This window comes from Neodiprion fabricii, chromosome 1, assembly GCF_021155785.1.
Source record: "Neodiprion fabricii isolate iyNeoFabr1 chromosome 1, iyNeoFabr1.1, whole genome shotgun sequence".
NCBI classification, from domain to species: Eukaryota; Metazoa; Arthropoda; class Insecta; order Hymenoptera; family Diprionidae; genus Neodiprion; species Neodiprion fabricii.
This window is the reverse complement of record NC_060239.1, coordinates 36196706-36215501: the sequence shown is the minus strand read 5'-3', so window position 1 is coordinate 36215501 and position 18796 is coordinate 36196706. Positions and strand designations below refer to the sequence as shown.

The 18796-nt window shown below is 35.9% G+C and overlaps 5 protein-coding genes across 7 annotated transcripts in view; 3 read left to right on the top strand and 2 right to left on the bottom strand.

The window, feature by feature from the left end:
• Positions 1 to 1085, top strand: part of LOC124186423 (dynein intermediate chain 2, ciliary) — a 46584-nt gene extending 45499 nt beyond the window's left edge. For both annotated transcript variants that reach the window (XM_046578144.1, XM_046578155.1), the window contains exons 12-14: positions 97 to 328; positions 448 to 681; positions 775 to 1085. In XM_046578144.1, coding sequence (XP_046434100.1) covers positions 97 to 328; positions 448 to 681; positions 775 to 952 — 644 coding nt within the window. In that variant the 3' untranslated portion in view covers positions 953 to 1085. The remainder of the gene's footprint in view (positions 1 to 96; positions 329 to 447; positions 682 to 774) is intronic.
• Positions 1086 to 1350: 265 nt separating this feature from the next.
• Positions 1351 to 5576, bottom strand: LOC124186460 (fukutin-related protein). 2 transcript variants are annotated; one of them, XM_046578218.1, is made up of 4 exons: positions 4631 to 5576; positions 4123 to 4380; positions 3701 to 3719; positions 3123 to 3323 (listed from the first exon to the last, which is right to left on the bottom strand). In XM_046578218.1, exons 1-4 carry the CDS (start codon positions 5093 to 5095, stop codon positions 3271 to 3273), a joined length of 795 nt encoding a protein of 264 aa, XP_046434174.1. In that variant the 5' UTR covers positions 5096 to 5576; the 3' UTR covers positions 3123 to 3270. The 2 variants fall into 2 exon arrangements, with proteins under 2 accessions (XP_046434165.1, XP_046434174.1); XM_046578209.1 differs by lacking the exon at positions 3701 to 3719 and having other exon boundaries at positions 1351 to 3323; positions 4631 to 5572.
• Positions 5577 to 5835: 259 nt separating this feature from the next.
• LOC124175013 (ATPase ASNA1 homolog) lies at positions 5836 to 7581 on the bottom strand. The gene is made up of 6 exons (XM_046554802.1): positions 7341 to 7581; positions 7018 to 7226; positions 6841 to 6946; positions 6551 to 6701; positions 6159 to 6467; positions 5836 to 6027 (listed from the first exon to the last, which is right to left on the bottom strand). The coding sequence occupies exons 1-6, from the start codon at positions 7457 to 7459 to the stop codon at positions 5908 to 5910; spliced, it is 1014 nt and encodes a 337-aa protein (XP_046410758.1). The 5' UTR covers positions 7460 to 7581; the 3' UTR covers positions 5836 to 5907.
• Positions 7582 to 8844: 1263 nt separating this feature from the next.
• LOC124174986 (meckelin) lies at positions 8845 to 13503 on the top strand. Its single transcript, XM_046554756.1, has 12 exons — positions 8845 to 8977; positions 9060 to 9361; positions 9559 to 9753; positions 9841 to 10092; positions 10181 to 10335; positions 10424 to 10589; positions 10704 to 10988; positions 11067 to 11537; positions 11622 to 11896; positions 12019 to 12199; positions 12317 to 12527; positions 12606 to 13503. Exons 3-12 carry the CDS (start codon positions 9586 to 9588, stop codon positions 12827 to 12829), a joined length of 2388 nt encoding a protein of 795 aa, XP_046410712.1. The 5' UTR covers positions 8845 to 8977; positions 9060 to 9361; positions 9559 to 9585; the 3' UTR covers positions 12830 to 13503.
• An 864-nt stretch (positions 13504 to 14367) lies between these two features.
• LOC124174992 (nicalin-1) lies at positions 14368 to 18137 on the top strand. Its single transcript, XM_046554769.1, has 7 exons — positions 14368 to 14894; positions 15495 to 15682; positions 15845 to 16174; positions 16276 to 16485; positions 16596 to 17000; positions 17085 to 17305; positions 17429 to 18137. The coding sequence occupies exons 1-7, from the start codon at positions 14720 to 14722 to the stop codon at positions 17565 to 17567; spliced, it is 1668 nt and encodes a 555-aa protein (XP_046410725.1). The 5' UTR covers positions 14368 to 14719; the 3' UTR covers positions 17568 to 18137.
• The last annotated feature ends 659 nt before the right edge of the window (positions 18138 to 18796 follow it).

Genomic DNA, 18796 nt, shown 5'->3' with positions numbered 1-18796 from the left:
AAAACTAACATGGTGTGAGAAATAAATTACAATAGGTACTCTAGATAAAAAATTAAAAGGTATCGAGGAGTATCAATTTAACATTTTTTTCTCCAGGATGTGGAACATGCATAGCTTTCCATCCGAACGATGGAAATATATTTCTAGTGGGAACTGAAGAAGGTACGATTTACAAGTGCAATACCGCTTACAGCAGTATATACATGAGGACTTATGACGAAGCCCATAATATGCCTGTACACAGAATTGTCTTCAACAAATACAATTCAAGCATATTTGCTAGCTGTTCCGGTGACTGGAGAATCAAAATATGGGAAGACGAAAGGCTGTTAGTTGTGCATTAAATTTTCAATCTTAATGATGTCCAAAATTTAAAATAATGGTTGAAAGCAATTGTATTTCTTCCGAGTGTATATTACAATACTTTAAGAATGACATATATTTCAGAGAGCCTCTGTTCATGTTTGACCTTGGAGTGCCGATCGGGGATGTTCAATGGGCTCCGTACAGTTCAACAGTTTTGGCTTGTGTGTCAAACGATGGAAAAGTTACAGTGTTTGACTTGAATATAAATAAATATCGGCCGATTTGTACTCAAGCAATTGTTAGTAAAAGAAGGAACAAGCTAACTAGACTGGCATTTAATGCTGCGCTGCCTTTCATAATCGTTGGGGATGATAAGTAAGTGTGATTATATGTAATGAAAAATATCTTCACGCTTCTACGATTTCTCATCGGTAATCACTAATCTATTATCCACATTATAATTAACAGGGGAACAGTACACACGCTGAAATTATCACCAAATTTACGACTCAAAATAAAGCCGACGAAAAAGCAGTTGCAAATGACACAGTACGAATTAGAAGCGTTAAAATTAGAACGGCTTCTGAGCTTTGTTAGAGAACCGCCAGTTTTAGTTCCCCCACCAGACGTTAGAATAACAAATTAGATATTCTGCGAAATACAAATTAAATAGAACTTTATCCAAATAGAAAGAAATAACTGAGATGAGATATTCTTGTAAATATTTGAATATATAATATTACTTTTATAAATGAATATATTTGAATCGTGGTTAATATTGTTATGTTTTGTTGTGAAATTATTGATGCAACGATTTATATTTATCAAAATATTGAATGAGTTAAATTTACTTTATCACTCTGTGGATTGAGCCACTTGAGTCGAATGTAAGTTTTCTATAGTTGTCGTAAATTTACAAATTTAATGTATAATTTGTTCACAACTTATGCGTCCAATATTTGAACAAATCAAGGAAACTCAGTTTGCTTCTCTTTCATCCCTTTGAAGTTACAGAGCAAACGTGAAATAATTGGACACGACAAATTGAGAGTCAAAATATTCAGATAATTTATTTCAGAAATCCATATTGGACATTTGTTGCTAGATCTACAATAGTTAAGTAATTGTTATACGAGTTTTTATCTGGATGGGTCTTGCATTGTGTAAACTAATGGGACACCGCCCTGTGTCATTGTAAATTGTTAATAAAGATATCACAAGAGAATGATGAAGACAGATTAATTCATTCTTTCAATTATATACCTACATATGTACCTATAGTAGCAAGTAAATGTAAATGATGGAATATTAGAATAAGCCTAATATTAAGTGTCGACGTCACATAAAAAATCCATATTATTATTCACGCTCTTAGCGAAATATTCTTCTTCGTCTTCTTCTTCTTTTTTTTTTTTTTTTCGTCGAAAAAAAGGCAATCACACATTCTTAGCATTGAAGATAATGACTGTGTCGATCCATGTATGAATATGTAACATTTATATATAGCCTCTTTGAATATACATGGTATATGTATAACTACGTAACAAGAAAACTCCTACCAAAATCTTCAACGATTCTGAATTCTGGGTTAAGATTAAGTTTTTGGTCTTTATCATAAAGCCGCACGTGTCAACCCTTACTCACTATCAACATTTGATGAAAAAAAATGTCGTAACTATTCAAAATTTCTCGCGGTACTATCGGTATATACCAGAAGCACAAATTTATGACAAAAACAATAATTTTATGATAGTATTGCTGAGAAAAGGTAGGGATGAAAAGCAACGGTAAATTCATTACCAGTATGGAGCTCACAAAATATATCTAACAAACTTGCGGACAAAATGAGAAGTCGATAATTATTATTCAAATGATATTCACACGAATATATTTTGTTACCTAGGCGGAAAAAGAATAGGACGAAACGCCCAGCCTAGCTGACTTTTCTTCGAAATATTCTGAAAGTTATCTCTATTAATCTTCTAAAGTGATAATAATTTCAAAAAATGAAAAATGTAAATAGTAATGTTGTAGAAAAAGAAATACACATACAGAAGTTGTCATAATTTCAAGGAAATACAACTTTTCAAGTTGATCGCATTGTTTGACAAGTTAATAATTCGGGTTACGTCTCTTGAAAGTCAATCATTATATGATGATAAAAAAAAAAATTAAACTATAACTAGGTATTACAGCCATTTAATCAATCCGTTGTGTGATATGAAAAAGATGGTTTTCAAAAATTTCTAATCAGGAAAGAGTTTTCCAGGTACTTCAGGGTTTTCTATCACACCTTTATAATATTTTATTTCTAAAAAATCTCTAATATTATTTGGACACGGTACTTGTCTGCCGGCGAATTCAATACTGGACATCGGATGTAAAAATTGCTCCGGAAAATCCTTGTTCTTCAAAAACCAGGCATCTTTCATCATCGTACCATTTTCAGAATAAAATGGAAGCAAATTGACGTGAAGATGGTTTGTTTTGGAGTATTGAACTTTAAAAAATTCACCCTCCGTAGCTTTTTCCCAAATGAATCCCTGGTTATCTGTTACTGGCTTGTTTCTAGCTCTGGCCAACCACGGAGACCTCATAATATCGTCACGATTCAATCCTACGTCAACTTGATGACCCCATGGTAATATATCTCCATTTCTCATCGCCCCTAGCAGCGAATCTCCTTCAATCCAGAACCGAATGCCAACTTCTTCCAGCTTATCAAATACATGATGGGCTACTCTTCTCAGGCCTGTTAAACAACAGGGAGGTGTGTATCGGTTTTGATAAAGGTAGGATGGTATTCCATTAACAACGGATCCGAAACATCTTGGGGTCTCTCGGGAACAGCCGTACCATTCGACAGACCCGGATACGCGCGTCACTTTTTTTATCCCTAATTTCTCGAACATTTCACGTTCTCGACTTCGAGATAACTGCTCCACCTTCCACTGTGCTTGATGGCTACGAAATAGTGGCTTCCCTTCGTTGAAATGATGATCGTTCATTATATGCACCTGAGAAAAGAAGGCACATTCCAGAATTTCAGTGCAATACATGAAGCATGTGAAGCTTCTCACATCAAACTGGCCCCTTTCATCTTATTGATTTCAAAAAAATCTCAAGGGCATTAAATCAAATTACTCCAATAAAGAGTACAAGTGAGAAAAGTGACCTGCTACTCCTGCTAGAGGTAAGAAGCTCCACATGTTCCTGTTCTGAAAGAGTACGAACAGATCTATCTGTTAAAAATCAAGTTTAGATGAAAACCAAACGATATATTCTCACCACATCGATACCAAATTTCTTTGGTATTGGTGATAAGAATTTCATCAATCCAGAACATAATGTATATTACGTAGGTAAATTAAAATAATATAATGGTTGTACTTACCAGAAAGCAAGCTCTGAATCTAAATACATGCATAACAAGCACATACCGAGAATGTGTAGCGTCCAAATAGATAACAAAAATCGATGTAACACTAAAAATAAACCGCAACATTTCCGACTATATTACGATATACGTGGCTAAAAATAATTATTACATTGGGCGTGATGTAGATTACATTTGGTAAGGGAAGATACTGCAGGCAATTTTGCATTCAACTATTATCGTAGTAATTTCATCAGCTATTACGGTATAAGCAATGAAATCGTCAGTCTATTAAAATATCCATAACTACATGTAGTACCGCTAGATGCTAAGTGGGAAAGAATTTCCTATGCTTTTAGTGATCAGAGAAAAAATAATATTGGTTAAATATTACAATACTCAACATGTTTGATAATTGTAAAAGTCATAGAACCGCATACCTTAGCTCCCAACGCTGTAGTCTGGATGTAGAAAGCATCTGTGAATGGCAGAATGAATGGATCGGATAATTTCCTCAACGTTCTAGCTTCAATCATAGTACCGTGACGTCCGATTATAGAATCACACGTGGATCCGTCGATATTCGACATTTCTAGGCTCCATTCTTTTACTCGCAGTGCCATCCCAATGCAACTTAAAGGATTGGCACCGACTGGCACAGAAACAGCCCCCAACTTTGACGCCTGGATAATCATACTCTGGAACAGTGAAAATGTTCAACTTATGTAATCATCGCATAATAGAGGTAAAAAATTATTAGCTGTTGAAACAGTTGGACGTCATAAAATCTTGAATGGAATAAAATTTATGGGACGTGATAAATAGTTTTAAAATATGAGACAAACATCACAGAAGTTTATACTCAAGTTCACTCATCTAAGTTTGCGCACACTTCGATAATTTTTCTTACTGAGTTTAGTAAAGTAACTAACAACTCGAGAAGCGTACCTGCAATACTTGTTTGGTGCTCAATCTGGTAGCATCGGGAAGGAATAGAACGAATTTTGTTCTGATGAAAAAGAGGGGATTCCTTTCGTCGAAGGACTTGTTAAAATTGAGTTGGAGATTGATTAGCTTCACGTATCGCATTGTATTATTTTTGAAGTCCAGTTCCAGCGGCGGATAGGGAAGCTGGTCGCATATTATCAAAATGGGAATTAACGGAAAGGCGGTCATCACGGACTCGACCGTGGCAGAGACGTCATTTTCGAATGTTTCAAATTGACGGATAACAATCGTCACTGACCGCGCTAAGCCTCGATGAACCTTTTGGGATGTTTCGACCGTCGAGGCGGCCGGCGTCGCCGTCATAGAGACGCTCGGAGCCGCGAATAATCTCCATATTCTATGCCACACGACTATATTACCAACCAACGCGAGCACCAGTAATATTTTAACCAGTTTGAGACGCATATTTTACTAGGAAAAACTCGATTTACTCAACAATTCCATGATTAGAACGGATATTTGACAGGTCGCTTCGTTTTCGTATCAACGATAACAACCAACAGACGACGCAACATTAACGGTCATGCTTTGCCGGGACTCGCTAGTCCTTGGCGCGGATTTTCGACTTTGACTACTTTACAATGTGAGAATTGATTGATGAAACTTGTTTTTGACGACGTGATTTACGAATACATTTATTACTTCGAAAACGAACCGTATGAAAAAGTGTTCGATTAATCACTGGGGTACTGTTTTTAACGAAAAAAGAAACATTTTTACAACACGTACGAGCGTTGACTGAGAATAATCTTGAGTCAACGGTACAAGCAATGTGTACGAGACATTTTTCGCGCAGAATTATTATTGCCAAATTCGTACCCCTGGGCATATTTTCGTGCAAAGTACTCGATGGGTAATTTGGCGATCAGGTAGCTTCTTTACCGAAAGGAGCCGTCAATTACTCCGTGCCATTAGGCACACAAAACCGCATTAGGGTTGCCGTTTTTAATATTCTTCAGACAAGGTCAAGTTACAGCTATACTTATGCACCTTATACATAAACATGTAAGGTATTGTTACACATTTGCATTAAAAGATGAATTTTTAAATTAGGGTATCTGTTACTCCAAGACACTGGTGGAAAACCTGATAGTACATAGTACAAGGACTACGGCCAATAGATATTAAATGCATTCAATACAGAATATTTTTTCAGTAATCTTTATTTTACAGTTGGCTGTAGAGGAAAATATAATGAATTTTTAAAAATGTTAATGTTATGGCTTGTACGGTTTCACCAAGTTCTCGGAAAATTCTTTTATATGCTGAACTCCGCGAACTTCGCGTTCCAGCAATGGCAGTTTCGTCACGTGGAAGTCCTCGTACAAATCTGTAATCTTTGAATCGACGAGAGTAGTTAGATCAAAGTAGTTAAAAGTATGAAAAAATATTGCAACGAATTTTTCCAATTATACGCTATAGAAATTATAAATTGGAAAAATGATACGACGAGAGGTCAACAAATTACCTGATCTAAATGCTTATCCTGAATTTTGTGCCTGGCTTGGCAGAGTCTGCAAGGCACATCGCCTTCTTTTAGGAATAACAATTGGTTTACAATAACGTTGTGAGTGTCAATGCCGCATTTTGTTAACTCTTGAACTAGTCTTTCCGTTTCATAGAGGGACAAAAATTCGGCTATACAAACACAGATGAAAGTTGTTTGTTCTGGGTCCCGGAATTGGTCGTTCACTTGACGAATCACTGCCAGCATTTCTTCCATTTTATTTGAAAATGTATCGACGTTGATATCCGACATACCCAACAATGAACCTATCTGTAAAAAGTTAAGTCCATTTTATTAAGATGATCTGTTTAGCTGTATGATTGAACACGATAATTGATTTCTATTGCACATACCTGAGATATGAAGGGACTGATTTTCATTTTCAGTCTCATTAATTTTCCTAAACCCTTCTCTACAACTTGTGGAAAGGACAACAACCTCAGAGTGTGACCGGTTGGCGCCGTATCAAATACAACAACCGAAAAGTTCATTGCTTTCACAAGCCTGAAAAAGGTGTGAAGAAAATTAAAGCAATGATTTCTTGTCACCATACACGATTTGTCGATTGTGTAGAAAACGTTTGACTTTCTACAATAATTACTTCGACATATTTTGAGACTTGGAGTTAAAAAAGTTTTCTCACTTCATTACTTCGGCGTAGCTCATAGCTTCATCTATTCCAGGAAAGGCGCCGACTATCTCCTGCATTACGCTTCTGCTCAAACGTATCGCTTCTCCTCCTATGACTCCTAAAAATTGTTGAGAAGGTAAATTCAGTTGAATATATTCCATTTTCAGAATAATTCCAATATCGACTAACCGGCTTCGCCTTCAAAATATTCTTCAGGCAGTTCTGTGATACCAACATTGGGGTCAATTTCCATGGCAAATAGATTATCAAATCCTTTTACTTTTGTGGGTACTTTGCTGAATTTCTGATCAAACGCATCTGAGATGTTGTGCGCAGGATCTGTGGAAATGATCAAGACGTTCTCGCGAACTTTAGCCAGTTGAATGGCCAAGGAGCAGCTGTATTGAAAAAAGAATTAGAGATACAATCATCGGTTTATGAATGTCATTTTAACCGGACAACGATTTTCCTACAATATTTTCTGCCTCATGTATAGGTTATGTACACATCACCTGCATGTTGTTTTCCCAACGCCTCCTTTTCCGCCGACGAATATCCATCTCAACGATCGTTGATCAATCACGTTTCGCACGGACGCTTCCAGCGGCTCAAATTCGGCATTCGCAGCCATATTTTTCAATCTCTGATTGTCTCAAAAATCGAAATGTCACCCGTCACGACAAACCAATTTCGCAATTTCGCTGCTTGCGCTCAAGCGTCACGCTCTGCGCCAATCTTTCACAGCTGATGCTAATGACAGTTGTTCCCAACTTGTGCTCAACTGTTACAGTGATAAACACAGATGCTCAAACAATGATGCAATCAATATATCTATGCTTTTACGAATCCTGTATTGCGTTTGAATTCATGTCAAACAATTTTTATTGAAGAATGAAACCTTATTAGCCATTGTACAATGACAGTATCATTCCATTTTATGAGTTACGAAGCCGTGAGATTCATTGACCGAAAGCTAATTCCGCTATATTTTACAATTCATCCCTGGCTAAAATGACCGTCCCGATTGCGAATTGAGTTCCTTGAGACACTGTACTGGAACTAAATAAAAGAAAAATAATGCATTTCGACTTTTACTCGGATAGCCAAAAACTCGCTCCACATTTTGAAATCATAAAATTGAAAATACATCTAAATCTACCTCCACTACAGTACGTTTAAAGTTCGTTGTGAACTCGACCCATCTCTGGACTTTGAGCGAAATTCGACACAACACAGCTAGGTATTATAATATCATTCAGGTATATTCATCAAAATAAATGCGGTTTCAACCGCGACACTTGCAAACACAAATTGAATCGTGAACTAAAATCACGCGTCTAAGTTACAAAATGTTAACATTGTGAATTTTTTAATAAGTAGAATGCGATTTTAGCACGGCATTTTTTTTTTCATCAAATCAAATGCGTCATCGCGCCTGCAGGTTTGTCTCTCCGAATATCCCCTGAGTTGTCATGGAAACGGGCGGTAGGTATAAGACTGTAAACAATACAATACATAACGCACCCGCATATCGAATGGTTTAAAAATGTTTTTCATACACGATCCGTTTGTTCGTTATTTATTTTTCTCCGTTATTTTAGAAAATATTTTTCAAGTAAACACGTATCCGAACGGGGAGTTGTTCCAATACGTTACTCCTAATATGTGCAAAAGAGGGGAATATTTCAACGTTGGATCATTAATTTGCACAGCTTGTGACACGACGAAGAACCTCGAACCCTCGAAAGACCGCAAGTTTAATTTATTGCCTAATTTACTGATATTTTAGGGAGCATGGTGTAATTTCTTCATTTTTGTTTTATTATATACTATCAATTATTTGTACTTTCAATAAATTAAAACGATGTGTAAACTTTTTCCAACTTATACTTTCGACCTGTCTCATTCATTGTATAAAATACAGTTAATAAATGAATCTGAAAAAAGTTGTAAAATTTTGAATTCGCCATTACAGGACTTGATTGTGTTTGCAATAAACAAAGTAGGTTCGTCAATTTTCAAAATGGTAATCCGACCTGTGAGCCGTGTGGCCCTGACAGGATTCCCACAATTGACGGACTAGACTGCGTTCCATGTTCTGATGCTAATACTAATAGTAGCTGCGAATGTTCGCTGATTGAAGTCAGATGTGAGAAACTGTTTTACCTCTTTGTGTATAGTATAAAGAACAACTGAATATTGAGAATATAAAATTACGTCGTTATTTTTAGTGGAACGAGACATTAATGGGACTCTTTTGAATAACGTAAGATGCATTCCATGTCCAGAGAACTCCTATCCATCGCCAGATGGAACGAGTTGCATACCGTGTAGAAAAAAATCATTCAGGAGTCACATCAATTGCCCTTGCCCATTAGTTTCACATTTGAAAATCAAAGAGTACTGTATTAAGAAAAATGGGATAACGGAATGGCCTGATGTGAGAAGTACGTACTTAGTCAAATACGAAAGCCAACATATCGACAGTTATTACTTTAGAAATGAGCTACAACTAGCCGTTTACCTGTGTAAAGTAAGTATTCACTGTTCGGTATTCTTGGTATTGCTTTCTCGGAGGAATGCGAAAAAATTCTCACAATAGCATGGAGTGAAGATTCTCCCAAAGATTCAAAAGATGAACAATTCAAAATTGAACCAGCGGTGCATAAATAACTTCATTTGTAATAATTATTGAAATTCATCACACTAGAATTTTGTATTTGTTTTCAGAATGGAAACAAAACAGCTTGCGAGCATATGGCAAATATGTGCACCCTGACTTTATTTACATCTTTGATACCATGTAAATTATTTTGGGATAAACATAACTCTCCTTTATGGCTGTACTATGGAGAAGGCGAAGCCCCAACAGTTCTCAATCGTAAAAAAATTTCACAGCAGTATAGTCTGGATGTAGAAAGTAATGTACGTAGAGAATGAAACGAAATTGTATGAAAAAAAACTCATTTGTTGGCACTATGTCGTTAATGACTTTTTTTTATTTCACCACAGAGTAGCAGGTTGAATATTACATTTGCCACATTTTCAATGAATGGACAATATCAATCGATCTCAGCACCAACTTTAATCTGCGACTTGTTCAAAAATATCAGATTTGGTATTAATATTGAAAAGTCATGTGCAACAACTGCCAAAATACTCAATGATATAAGAATGGAGTTTTTTGAACCATATCTTGGATACAGAGAGGGCGACAAAATGATTTTATACGCACTGCCGGTTCTGATAAGAAATACAAATAAGGTGAGATGGTTAAGACATTTTTCATAATTAAGGATAAAGGCAGCAAAAAATGCCCAAGTCTCTTCTTCATCTTTGCGGTACTGTTTAGGATGAAATTGATGCTTCTCGATGGCAACTGGTAAGGAGATTTTTCTTTACTGATACTATAGCTGGCATTAAAGCCTTGCCAACGTCGTTAGGCACTGCCTTTAAGAGAGAAGATTATCCAACTGTTGTGAGATATGCTAAATCTATTAATATTTTGTGAGTATTGCCTCGTTTTTTGAAAATGTGTGTGCTGTGTTGCAAAAATTTACTGTCATATACTGAGTAATTTTTTTCAATCATTCAGAATCAAAGTGCAGAATAAAGAAGAGAAGGGAAAAATATTCCCACCGTTACTTATGATAGAATATGGTGAATTGCTAAACGAACATGTGCGTCAAAACGTTGAGGTGCAAATTAGCTATAAAATCACTTACATATTGGCAGATAACGACATGTACAATGCCATAGAGGTAAACAAGTTTATTTTCAAGTAATAATGCACAATTTTGTTCGTCTAAAATAATCTTTAATTAATCAGTCGAGCACATCATTCATTCTTCTGATCAAATTTTTATGCATTTCAGGTGTCTACAGGCGTTTTGTCGAGTTTAGCAGTTGCTTTTGCCGCAATCAAGGCATGGAGCCATTGTAAACGAAATGGCAGTGAAGTTCCAAATACCTCGACGTTTTTCTGGTTTTTTATATTTTGCTGCGGTTTACTAGGAAACGTTTTTATATTCGTAGTTTTCTGCGCCAGTGCTTACATGTTCATCTTTTTTAAAGGGCAGACCGTGATGCATGTTTTATTACCGAGCGAGGCCAACGAGGAGACTGTCAGAATATTCGTGATCGTTGCGTTCTCTTTAAAAGTGAATAATGATATATTTTCATTCTTTACAAATCTGTTTGACAATTTTGAAAAGTTACTGCACCAATTATGTTTGCAGCTTGTTGAGATAATGGGACTCGTCTATCAGATTAGAAACATTGACATGTTTTTCATTGATTGGGAACAACCGAGGTCTGTTCAAAGCCAACCAAAGTACGATTCACCTCGTACATCTCTAAAGAAATTGTACGCTAATAGATTCTCTGGTGAAAAACGTAGCTCGCCAAAAACACCATCAGAAATAATATCAGCTAGTAGAAACAAAACACCGCACAAATTGAGTAGCATTAATACCCCGAGCAGGCGATCAAGACTCTCGATTCAGAGTGATTTAAACGATTCAAATCTCCCCAATCAATCAGGTGGAGATATTTTCTCTATGGGAGATACTGCTGATCGTACCGATCAAAAAAAATTGCCAGTTAGTATTTGGCGAACTTATTTCATCGCTAATGAATGGTACAAAATTCAAACAATCAGAAAAGTAAATATGCTTGTACAAGGCATTGCAACACTGTTCATTTTAGAGGTCAGTAAAATTTATACGAGCTTTTTGGTGAAAATTGTTGCACGAATTGTTAAATAAATTATGTACAACATTTTATTCCCACAGGTTGTTAATGTTAAATTCTGGGCACGTTCAGATCCAGAACTTAGCATTCGTGCTGTAGAGTCAACTTTGCAGGAAAGAGAAAGCTTTACGCTAAAATTTGCTGTTGGTACCTTAGTATATATGTTTGTATACCTTCTACAATGGCTGACAATGGTTATATTTTATAACAGATACGTCAAGAATCATATAAAAGAATTCATTGACTTATGTTCAATGGCAAATATCAGTATATTTATTCTTTCTCAGAACCATTACGGATATTATATTCATGGAAGGTATGGTTCATCAATTTGTTACAAAATTCATACTTGTGTGAATACGAAGTTGATGGTTAGAACTTATTTTTCTGATTGAAACTGAACTGAACTGAACTTTTCATAAAGTATTCAACTTTCAGATCAGTCCACGGATTTGCAGATACTGATCTAGCTACTTTGATCAGCGACCTAAAACAAGAAGAAGAAAATTTGTGCGCACACAGAGGACTTCTACCCGGTACTACAGAGCAAAGCTTTGTAATATCAGTGTCAGCAACTTTCAGAAACTTTTATGATAAAATCATGAACCCAATCAAATTGGTAGGAGTTATAAAGGATTCAGAATGTTATAATTTTGTTTTTCTTTTAATTTTGTTTTATCGCAATCTTCGAGGAGAATTCTAATATAAAGAGGACATTGTATATTCTCTGGTGCAGGAAGAGAGCAGATTTCTTAGAAGTGACATCATTTCAACGTCAAATTTGGAACGAAACATTCAAACATATCAGAAGATGAAACAATTCCTGACCCAATTTATAGATCACTGTTTCAAAGACTTGGAATACACTGTTAGAGATAAGCAATTCCTTGAAAAACTTTTAGACATTGAATTCAGAGAAGGAGTCGAAAAATCAATTTTCTATGTTGGTAAGAAGCTTGATTGTTCACAATATTGGGGAATTATTATTTTGCAACACAAAATATAAAATGCTTTCTCCTTTTCAGACAACAACCATTCCTTTGATCGTGCCATGTTCTATGGGAACGAATGGATGTTAGTAACTTTTGAAATTACCTTATTCAACTTTATGGAAGCCCTATTTGAGGACTACACTTTGGCGATAATAGTCACAGTATTCGCATCACAGCTGTTAATTATCTGTTGCAAGTTTAATGGCAAGAAAAATTTAGCTCAGAAAACGTTGATCGATGAAAGATTTTTACTATGATTTAAGAAAATGAGCCAAAGTAATTTTATGCGGACAAGAAACTAAGTTTTCCAGGGTGCCTAAGTAGAAGCCCAGAAGTATGTCCATACTACCTAGAGTCCAGAATATAATTAAGATCTTTGTAGCTCTAGAATAATTGGTAACCCTGTTTAATGGGACTATCATTTGTCATTTGCTTTTATATGAGTATAAATATAAGAAAATCAGAAATGGACGAGGTAAAACGATTTTAAGGTCGTATTTACGAAGGTATCAGGATGATTGAGAAAATCGTGAGGTCACTGTTATACATGTACCGCTCACGTATTCTAATTACTGCTTCTACAAATACAAACTAATATTAAGTTAAATGTCATTGATTTATATGACATCAAAGAAAGACTGGATAAAGTGTGGCAAGTATTGTTCAAAAGTAAATAATGGGGAATATAATATGCAGATATATTGAAAACATGTCTATTGGTACAAAATAAAATCCTCCTAAAACAATAATCACACTGTTCTCTGTATATATTTTCTTGATTCATGTTAAGTTAAGTCTAATAGAAATAGTTCGAATAATAGGAATTTTAGTTACTGTATTTATTATATCATAAACTACACTTGTATCATCACCATCATTTCATTTATTATATCAACAGTGTGAACTGGAAAGAAATTTAATGATGACCACCATGTTCTCCACTATGTGCATCGTGGTCATGGCTATGGCCATGGCCATATTCAATTCCCAGAGCTTTTTCAAGTCCTATTGTTAAGAGAAACAATGGAATACCCAATTTGAGGCCACATGTCGCGTACCGGAAGCCACGCCCCCAAAATGTTCCCCACTTTGTTACGTCGTAACGCCAAACTTCATTCCGCAGCCAAGGATCTCTTAAACCTTCCTTTGCCAATTTTTCTTGAACGCGTAGCAGTTCAGGTGCATTTTCTAGTTTGTATATGGTATGTTCTGGGACATTGTATGGTTTGTGATGATCATGGCCCCCCATTGCTCTGAAAAATGTAATGACTAAGATAAACTTCTGGGCAAGCCAGAGCCCTTTTACAGGTGATAACATTTTTTTAGAGGAATAAGCAACCGAACGATAGGCATTGACGATGTGAAGAATTCGTTTGAAACTACAGCTTGAAATTAATGACAATAGATGTAAATTCAGTGTTCGTACCCAGCGTGAGTTTCTGTCTTAGTTTCAAATTAAAGACAGATTTTCTTTTTAAAAGATATGTCGGTATTCAATAGAGTAGAACACGTAACAAAACTGCAAATTTTTGAGGTTACGAATGAACAGTACATTAATACAGCGTCAATTAAGGTGTGCAACAAAGATATAAACTCTCTCCAAGACTCAATACTACGCTAGTTTGCTTGTGCAATATTTTAATCCAGTGTCATAAATTTTCACCTTACCGTTTTAATCAAATTAAACAAATTATGTAACTTTAACCTCAATCCTCGTACTGTCGAGCAGACGAGAAACTGGAGCAGCAGTTACCTTGAAATTCGGAGCTACCAAATATTGCACACGAATTGCAACTTCAAGATGCATATTTCATCGAGTAATAAAACATCGTGTCCGCAAATACGATTTCGGCAATTAAAACGATCCTGCGTATTATGATAATAAATAATTTAAAACGGCAACGTCTTTATTAGAATAAACATCGTATTAGTCGTTTAAGATTTGTGAATTGCCGGTACTGCACCTCGACGAACGACCGTATCGATTTCTATCATTTTACGTACACTTCGTGTCATATCATTCCATTCGCCCAAAAGTAGTTTCACGTGAACTCTGCGTTGAGGTGCACTGCGGTGATTTGTGCAAACCAACGAATCAATTTTTGGGAGATTATATTGGGGTTTTATGAGCAGATTCGTGACTGAAAATGTGGCTAGAAGAGTGCGATAGTTTTGCTGAATTATGCCGCGGCTACCTGCCTTATTACTTGTTGATAGTTTTGCCCATTTTCATTATCATTTCACCAGCTAACCCCGTTGCCGCATCTCACGAGTTTCCCGTATATCGGATGCACCAGTATGACCTGCATGGCGTACCACATGGTAATTCTAATTAATACAATATTCTCTGCAATAATTTGTACAACGTCAAGTCATCGATCCCAACATTCGGGTCTGGTGAACCGTTCGAATCTTATGGTTTACATTAAAAGAACCTACACGTCATCGTGTGCGGGAAAAATGGTTCCAAATTCTTACCCAATGCAATTATTGATATGCTCAAAGCAATTTCCTTGCGAAGTTATAATGACAGGAGGACTGATCACACCTTTTTTCCTGCAATTTCAGATTATATTTGAAATGATGAAGCAGGTTACAAATGGCTAAAATAATTTTACTATTATTGTGCTAAAAGCTACCTTTTTTTACCTCCGATACGTACACCTGAAACTTCAAAAATAGTCAACACGTACATATTTTTCAAAATATTTGTCTCGGTGGTTCAAACTTCTTTGATTGGGAAAAAAAAACAATTAATCTTTATGATTACTACTGATGTAACACGAAATTGTATTGTCCTTGAATAAAACAAAATTGTGATTCGCTTCACCCTTCGTAACAACTGTTTCTAAACCCATATCCTTTGTGGATTTTGATTCAGAAGTAATGAAGTTAATCTTTGACTTGTTATCTTTCTTCAAGGGTGCCGTAGCTCACCTGTGTCGTTAGAAGCTAGATCATTAACTGGATGGAGCACATCTAGACACTGTATTATTACCAGAGCCTTGGATCTGGCACCTGATTCATTTTATTCGATTCGCAGCAAAGCTGGCGCTTTGGTAGTTGTGCTTCCAGAAAAAATGCATGCTCTCTCAGAAGAAGAAAGACAGGTAATGTCGCGAGGAAGAAATAACGACTATAGTCATATTTCAGTTTCTAAAAAGTTAACAAAGAATAAAAATAAGGCTCATTTACCAAAGTGTTTAACCTCCTTCGATACCAGTTATTCGAAATCCATTTTTCTCTCTCTTATAATCTTATCGTTTTTACAGCATATTATGGCTTTGGAAGAGGCGATGCTGCTGGGACCAGAATCTCCAATTCCAGTATACTTTGCACCCTGGACGCCAGATCTCCAATTAATTCTGGATGACGTTTCGAGCAGTTTTTTGACCGATGAGAAGGCTGGTTCAGCTGCAGAAGCCATGTTCAACTCTGTGTCTGCAAGTGGTTACCAAGTTGTTGTAGCCACGAGCCAAGCTGTCGCCAGAACTGATGTCAAAGTAGCGACGCTGCAGGGAAAACTGTCGGGTACGGGACAAGAGGAAAAATTACCAACTATCGCGATAGTTGCACATTACGATAGTGCAGGGGTCGCTCCAGTAAGTACCAATCAAAATGTGTTAGAATGACATTCACAACATTCTCTCCAGATATTGTACAAACAGCGATGGGAAAATTATATCACCTGTGTTTGTTCCAGGAATTATCATTCGGAGCAGATAGTAACGCATCTGGTGTATCGATGTTATTAGAATTGGCCAGACTCTTTTCAGCATTGTATTCAGTGGGAAGGTCGAGACCACGGCAGAATTTGGTATTCATCTTGACCGGTGCCGGAAAATTAAATTATCAGGGAAGTAAAAAGTGGCTAGAGGATCAACTTGATGGTTTAGAAGGCTCGATAATACAGGTAAATTTACCAAAGCGTTGCTACTGGGAGTTATTAAAAAGATTCCTATGAAGTACAATTACTTTGAAGTACAGAACTGCAATTTTTCACTCCTAATTCTCATCTTTCAGGATGCTTCCTACGTAATTTGTCTTGACTCTGTATCATCGAGCGATAATTTATACGTACATGTGTCAAAACCGCCAAAAGAAAACTCCCCTGGTGGTCTTTTCTACAAAGAACTCAAAGCCGTTTCCGACGCGATTGGCGGTATTAACGTGGAAGGGGTACACAAAAAAATCAATCTTGCTGAAGAAACACTGGCGTGGGAGCATGAGAGGTACAGCATCAGAAGGCTGCCAGCTGCAACTATATCTAGTTTAAAAAGTCACAAGGACCCGGCGAGAGCGTCTATTTTAGATATGCGACAGGATGATCAAATAGACAGACTACACACAAATACCAAAATTGTAGCCGAAGCGCTCGCCAGACACATTTATAATCTGAGTTCTAGTCAAATTTTTGCCGATTCTCTGGTAATTGGGATTATATTATCAATGCTTATCATATCCAATTTGTAGTCACAGAAGTTGCTTTATATAACGTTCTTTTTTTTTCAGAGTGTTTCCAAAGATGCTTTACTTCTCTGGCAAGAGTATTTGAGCAACCAACCGAGAGCTGCTCCGTTATTAGCTGACAAACAAAATCCTTTGGTGACAACCTTGAAGGAGGCAATGTCCCGATATCTCGGAGATGTAAAAGTGACACTCCACACTCCTGATAAACGTGATCCTGAATTTGTCTTCTATGACGTGACAAAAGCCACACTTAATGTTTACAGGTGAATATACTTTCAAGTGAAAATTACGTCACTGAGAATGATTTCTCTATCTATACTTTAATAATCACGTAGCTGTAAGATAAGTCGTATGTGACTAACCATTGATTCTTTGTTTGATTACAGCGTCAAACCTGCAGTATTCGATCTCTTCTTAACATTCGCCATAGTCTTGTACCTTGGCATAGTTTATCTAGTGGTTCACAACTTCACTCATGCGTACAATCTGGCGACAAGCCTCTCTGTGAAAAGTAAAACATCGTAGGATTGCAGAGACGATTTGCATTCATCAATACATCAGATTAATAACTATTCGTATGTTTATTTAATGCAGTAAAACAAAAAAAAAGTAAAGAGAACAATTTTAAATGCAGTTTCGACGATCAGCCAAGAATCTGTGTAACTAGAATTTTTATCATTCGGTTACCATTTCACTCATAATGTATTTGAGGAGTGTAAAATATTAGGTGAAAGATCAATGTGCGTAGAGATGGATTTCTTGCAACGTCAGTATCATGTAATGTTACCCTCGCTAATCTTAACGCATTTGCAGCGATACTTACAAACGTTAAGCTCTTAAATTATCAGCATGTAATGAATACACGATGCTATTTCTCATATGTTTATAATTACGTTATGAGAAACTAAATATTGTAAAATCCTGATGTTGATTGGTAAACGACAAATTGCGTTTTCCCGAAAATCGTAGAATTTATTGCATTAATCTCATATAAGGGTTACCAGAAGAGAATGAAAGACGAAAAATGAAAAAAAAAACAATTGTAAAGCAATGAAGACAGTAAAATATTACTAACGATAAGTGAGTAAACCTGTAGAGAATAATAAGAAATTGAAAGATCAATAGCTTTTAACATTTGAAAATTATTTCCGATATTTATCCATCATTCAGATAAATCTCATTTTTTTTTTTTTTTGTACAGAAATGTATATTGTTTCAACGGAACATATTAATAGCTAATTGTAGAATAGAAAAACTACTAGTCGCCTTGAGTGAAATTTACAAAAATCTGCTCAATAGTTCGAACATGGCGAAGAAATTTGTTTGAAGAAAGATGAAATAATGTACAGAGCAATCAAGGAAAAATTCCTTAGTACACAATAATTATCCATTTCTTTACTTTTTGGCAAAAGGAAATGATGTTTGATCAAGTTTTTACTCATACAAACGCCAATGCAACAATTACTGTTTAAGATTAATGAAAATCAAGATTCTTTGTTGAGTAGACTAAAATAGATACATGTGAAATTTTTTTTTTTTTGTTAGCCCATAAATTTTTTGTATAATTTTATTTTCTCGTATCTTTATGAAATAGTCACGATTAGAATGTTACAAAAGGTATACATATAATATTAAGCTACGTTACAATAAAATTTGAAAATTAATAAATGTTGTCAACTCCTTTTTTCACCACTAGCGCTACTCAGTGGGAGTTTTTCTTCAACACAATTTTCGTCGTTCATCAATACTGTAGA